Below are 6000 nucleotides of genomic sequence, written 5' to 3' on the forward strand. Positions count from 1 at the left end.
AAATTCCATCTGCCATTTTCAGCTTATTTTCCCAGCTGGTCCAGATCCAGCTTTGATAGTCTTCCTTGCTGTCCACTGCATCTCCATTCTTGGTGTCATCCACAAATTTGCTGATCCACTTTACCATATTATCATCCAGGTCAGTGATATAACTGACAAACAACAACAGCACTGATTCCTGTAGCACACCCCACTAGTCACAGGCCTCCAGTCAAAGAGGCAACCATCTATCATTCTCTGGCTTTCCTCATGAAGCCAACGTCTAATCCAATTTACTACCTTATCTTGAATGCAAGTGACTGATCTTTTATGACCAACCTCCCATGCAGGACCTTGCCAGATGCCTTGCTGAAGTCCATGTCGACAATATCCACCGCTTTGCCTTCACCAACCTTCCTGGTAACTTCCTCAAAAAGCTCTATTAGATTGGTTAGCCATGACCTAGCATGCAAAGCCATGCTGACAATCCTTAATCTGTCCCTGGCTATCCAAATACTTGCATATCCAGTCCCTTAGAATACCTCCCAATAACTTATCTACCACCAATATCAGGCTCAGCGGCCTATACTTTACCACTTTATTCTTAGAGCCTTTCTTAAACAATAGAACAACATTAGTTATCCTCCAGTCCTCCAGAGCCTCACTCATGGCTAAGGATTTTTACATATCTCTGCTAGGGTCCCTGCAATTTCTGCATACTTCCCACAGGGTCTGAGGGTACACTTTGCCAGGCTCTGGGGAGCTATACATCCTAATTTGCCTCAAGACAGCAAATACCTCCTCCTCTGTAATGTGTATGCTTCATAGCTGTTTTGCCTCACTTCTCTGAGTCAGTCCCCTGTGTAAATACAGATGCAAAATATGTATTTCAGATCTCCCCCATTTCTTTTGACTCCATGCATAGATGACCACTCTGATCTTCCAGTGGACCAATTTTGTCCCTTGCCATCTGTTGGCTCTTAATATACCTGTAGAAACTCTTGGGATTCTCCTTCACCTTGTCTGCTAGAGCAACCTCATGTCTTCTTTGAGCCCTCCTGACTTCCGTCTTAAGTGGTCTCTTGCATTTTTATACTCCTCAAGTCCCTCATTTGCTCCTTAATGCTGTGTACCTTCTTCTTCTTAACCAAGGCTTTAATATTTCTCGAAAGCCATGGTTCCCTAAATGCTGGGGAGCTAGTGCATATGATGGAGCTAGTTGAGTTTACAACATTCTGCACGTTTTTCCAATCCTGTGCAGTGCTCCCTCCATAGCAGATGGTGATGAACCAGTTAGAATGCTCTCCACTGTACATCTGTAGAAGTTTGTGAGAGCCTTTGGTCATATAACATGTCTTCTCACACTCCTAATGAAATATAGCTGCCGTTGTGCCTTCTTTGTAATTCCATCAACATGTTGGGCCCAGGATAGATGTTCAGATGTTCAGAGACGTTGACACCCAGGAACTTGAAACTGCTCAGCATTTCCACTACTGATCCCTCGACTGGTGTATATTCCTTCAACTTCCCCTTCCTGAAATCCACAATCAATTTATTGGTCTTACTGATGATGACTGCAAGGTTGATTTGAAACCACTCAACCAACTGATTTACCCCGCTCCTGTAGGCCTCATCATCACCATCTGAAATTCTGCCAGCAATAGCTGTATCATTGCCAAATAAATGGCATTTGAGCTGCACCTAGTCACACCATCATCACGAGCGAGTACAGCAGTGGGCTAAGCGTGCATCCTTGACGTGCGCCAGTGTGGATTGTCAGCGAGGAAGAGATGTTATTTCAAATCCGCACTGACTGTAGCCATCTGGTGAAGAAGTCAAGGATCCAGTTGCAGAGCAAGGTACAGAGGCCCAGGTTTTGGAGTTTGTTGATTAGAACTGAGGGACTGATTGTGTTGAACGCTGAGCTGTAATCAACAAACAGCAGCTTGATGTAGCTTTTGCTATTGTCTATGTGATCCAAGGCTGATAAGGTTGCATCCGCTGTAGACCTATTGTAACAACAGCAAATCCAACTCCTCTCTTGCTTAGGCAGGAATTAATTTTGGCCACGACCAACCTCTCAAAGCACTTTATCACACAGGATGTGATTGCAACTTGGTGATAGTCACTGAGGCAGCTCATCCTGCTCTTCTTGGACACTGGTATGATTGTTGCCCTTTTGATGCAGATTAGATCTTGTGACCTCAGCAATGAAAGATTGAGCATGTCCTTGAATACTCCCGCCAGTTAGTTGGCACAGCTTTTCAATGCCCTACCAGGTATATCATCAAAATCTGATGCCTTGCAAGAATTGTGCCCAGCCACACAATAGAAAATCAAGTAGAATTCTGTTAAATATTGTACTAGATTAGAAATCCTGGCACTCCCCCCACAGATCTATTTACCATATGTATATCTTCAATGAACAAATTATCACTGTTCAAGAAAGCAGTGTACCATCAACCTTAAGCTGTGATTGCTCCCTCCTTTCTTTCCAGTACTGAAAAAGGGTCTTGGTCTAAAACGTTGACTATTTATTCATTTCCTTACAGTAGATGCTGCCTGACCTGCTGAGTTCCTCCAGCATTTTGTGTGTGTTGATTTGGATCTCCAGCATCTGCAGACTTTCTCGTGTTTATGCATGAATACAGACCGTTATTTTGAGCAGCAAGCTTTTATAAAGAAGCTTACCTCATCTTTGAGTTGTGGCGTGTGCAGGTTCTTCCCACACCTCAAAGACGAGCAGGTTAGTAGGTTAATTGGACATTGTACATTGCTCCTTGTGTGTAGGTAAGTGGTACAATCAGGGAATGCAGGGAAAGTAAAACGAGGCTTGTGAAGGATTAGTCTAACCGGCTACTTGATTGTTGGCATGGAATTAGTGTGCTGAAGGATTATGATTCCATAATATAAAAACTGTAAATTGGAATATTTACTTCAATATAAAATCATGAAGAAGCATAAAAATAAATTATATTTTAATTTGCAAAGTTTTCTAAATCTCAAACAATACTTAAAATCTGAGGAAATGACACCATACCTCTAGGAGAAGATTTCTAGGGCCAGTCACATTATTTGGCCTTAATCATGTTCTATTACCTTGTTAAAGAATTGCCAATTCTTGAAGGTGAATTCTTAACATTTCCCATCATGCTGCAAACTTGCTTGGACGATAAGTACACAACATCACATCCTTCATGTCTATGAGCGTCTGGTCTCTTGGAGAGAATTTAGTTTGGCATTGCTTGTGAAATAACATGGCAAATCATATAGCAATTCCATGGTGTCTGTATTTAATTTCCTTCACTTTTCATAACCTGATTGTCACTGACCAGCAAGTGTGTATTGTTCATCCCTAATTGCCCCTGAGCAGGTAATGGTGGGATATCTTTATGCAATTTGCAGTCCTCTGATGAAATTGAGCCTCGTAATTTGCTAGGCGACTTCAAGGGAGAATAGGAATTTAACTGCACTTCTGCAAACAATGAAACTTGGCTTTTTAGTCACTCCTTAACAATGGTGGGAGAAAAGAGGAAAATTCAACGTGCTGAAATATGTTTTTACTACCCAAGGGATCAAGGTCTTATTTTCTCCGCCTTTGCTTTTATGTTTTCACTGAAGGGCTTAAGATTAGCTCGGTGGGTATTTATATCCATCTTCAAGGTTATTATTGCTGAAATTATTTTTTAAACACCTAAATTTAAATTCCCTAGCTGATGAAGCTGAATTCAAGGTTATTACTGTAGATCTACAGTTTACAATTTTACATACTAAGAACTTTAAAATTGTTAAAAGCTTTTCAATTCTGTTTCATTTGTTGGGACACAGTGATGGAATCCTTGGCTTTGTAGAGAGAAATGGAATGAAATTATAGCATAAATGAAATAATTATGGATTATGTATTTTCCCTTGTGTGTGCCTTTTTCCTGCAGTAATGCAATACTGGTTATTATTTAAAATATAGCCCTAGAGTTTGGAATAATTTAGCTGAGATAAAACGAAAGTGCTGAATATTTCATCCAGGAAGGTTCATTAATCTGCAAAACAGTAGTTGTCTGCAAATCATGTAAGGATAGATATAAACTATGGATTGTAAGTGAATAGCAACTTTTGAATGTTTTGAATACAGTATCATCAAAAAAACATAATATTCACTAATCTTGCACTGGTTTTCTTAGCTATACATGAACGGATGCTATTCGTTTTCAGAGATCCTCCGCACGTGGTGGCAGGCTGTTTTGTTTTTAGTTTAAGGATGTGGGTGCCACTGACAAGGCCAACATTTAGAGCTTACTGTCCATCATATTCAGCTTTTATTATGTAATAGACCTTTGGCTACAGGATCATAAGTGTTATTTATTCTTAAAAAAGGAAACTGTAAGCATTTCAATAGAGTGAAAGCTTGAAGGTGCAAGGATGCTGTGAACTGCAGGAAATACTGCATATATTCATTGCACTTAGATTATCAGAAGCAAACGTATCTCATTATGGAACTGCAATCCTAGTTTCCATTATTAGAGAAATCCATTTAAAAATGTACAGTTATAGGTGAGAGGTAATCCTGAGCATGCCGATTAAAAAACCAAGTAGTCACTCTAGAAGTTCAATACTTCAAAATTGTATCTTTATAAACTTTAGCCTACCGGTGCTGTAGTGGCATCCGCACCGGACCTCAAGCTGAGTAGTCCCAGGTTCGATTCCGGCCGGCTGCTTGCACGCTTTCCATTCATGCTGGGTTGAGCATCGAGCTAGCAACTCTGCCTCATTAAAAATGGACCAATGCTAAAGAAATGGCAAGTTTGCCGCCTGATGCACCACAAGGCGCAAAGGGGAACAACAAACTACGTTGCCTTTATATGGAGCTTTCCTACATTACTTTTCTCCATGGTCAAAAGTTCCGGCAAATCCAGTTTTATACAAAAGCATTTCCTGACAAGCTAGCAGCTTCACTGGGGAAACTTTCTTCTTCACATCTGGTGGTGAAAGCATAAGGGTTATCTTTTCTTTTTGCATCTTTGCATGATTCAGCATTTCCGGCTGCCTAACAAAAACATGACAATTTCCTATTTAACAGCCTTAATTGGGATGGGTAATAAACACTGGCTTTGTTCATCTCCCACAAATGAATATATATAGATATTAAAAAAAAACAAAAAAGTCTGGGTGACCTCTCTGGCATCGAGACAAGCAGCAATTTGACAGGTAAGTGATTGTTACCTGGAATGATCCTCTGTCTAAGCAGATGAACATTGCAGTGACATTGACCTCCACAGAAAGAGCAGTCTTAGCACATGAACTTTGGATAAACATCGTACATTTCAGCAGTCTCCCATTACTGGAGTGCCACCAACAGCGTCACACTGAGACACCATTAAACATTAGCTGCTCAGCAGCTGAAACCTTGGGTAAAGTACAATATCAGCTGTAGCACACTCTGAATAGACTCTTCTGAAGCGGAACAAGATAGGTTTCTCGATTTCTATAAGACCATAATACATAGGAGCAGAATTAGGCCATTAGGCCCATCGAGTCTCTTCTGTCATTTCATCAGGTTGATACATTACCCTCTCAACCCCTGCATTCTCTCCATAACCTGCCAAGCTCTGACTAATCAAGAACTTAACCTCCACCTTAAGTGCACCCAGTGACCCGGCCTCCACAGCCACCAGTAATGAATTCCACAGATTCACCACCCTCTGGTTTAAAAAAAAATCCTCCTTACCTCTATTCTAAATGCACGTACCTCTATTTTGTGTTGGGCACGCGGCCAAGTGGTTAAGGCGTTCGTTTAGTGACTTGAAGGTCACAAGTTCGAGCCTCAGCTGTGGCAGCGTGTTTGTGTCCTTGAGCAAGGCACTTAACCACACATTGCTCTAGTGTCTGTGCGAGGAATGGCGCCCCACACAGACTTCCAATCTGCCCCTTGTAAGGCATGAAAATGCCCGACGCAGGCCTCTCATGGTTTGATTCGATGCCCCCCCCACCCTATTTTGAGGCTATGCCCTCTGGTCCTAGACTCCT

At 41.4% G+C, this 6000-nt stretch overlaps 1 protein-coding gene across 1 annotated transcript in view; it reads right to left on the bottom strand.

Annotated features, from left to right (window-relative positions):
- ninj1 (ninjurin 1) overlaps positions 1–4936 on the bottom strand; it is a 63430-nt gene extending 58494 nt beyond the window's left edge. The window contains exon 1 of the mRNA XM_063068118.1: positions 4623–4936. Coding sequence (XP_062924188.1) covers positions 4623–4709 — 87 coding nt within the window. The 5' untranslated portion in view covers positions 4710–4936. The remainder of the gene's footprint in view (positions 1–4622) is intronic.
- Between the last annotated feature and the right edge of the window lie 1064 nt (positions 4937–6000).

Source organism: Mobula hypostoma, chromosome 15 (genome assembly GCF_963921235.1).
Source record: "Mobula hypostoma chromosome 15, sMobHyp1.1, whole genome shotgun sequence".
Lineage (NCBI taxonomy): Eukaryota > Metazoa > Chordata > Chondrichthyes > Myliobatiformes > Myliobatidae > Mobula > Mobula hypostoma.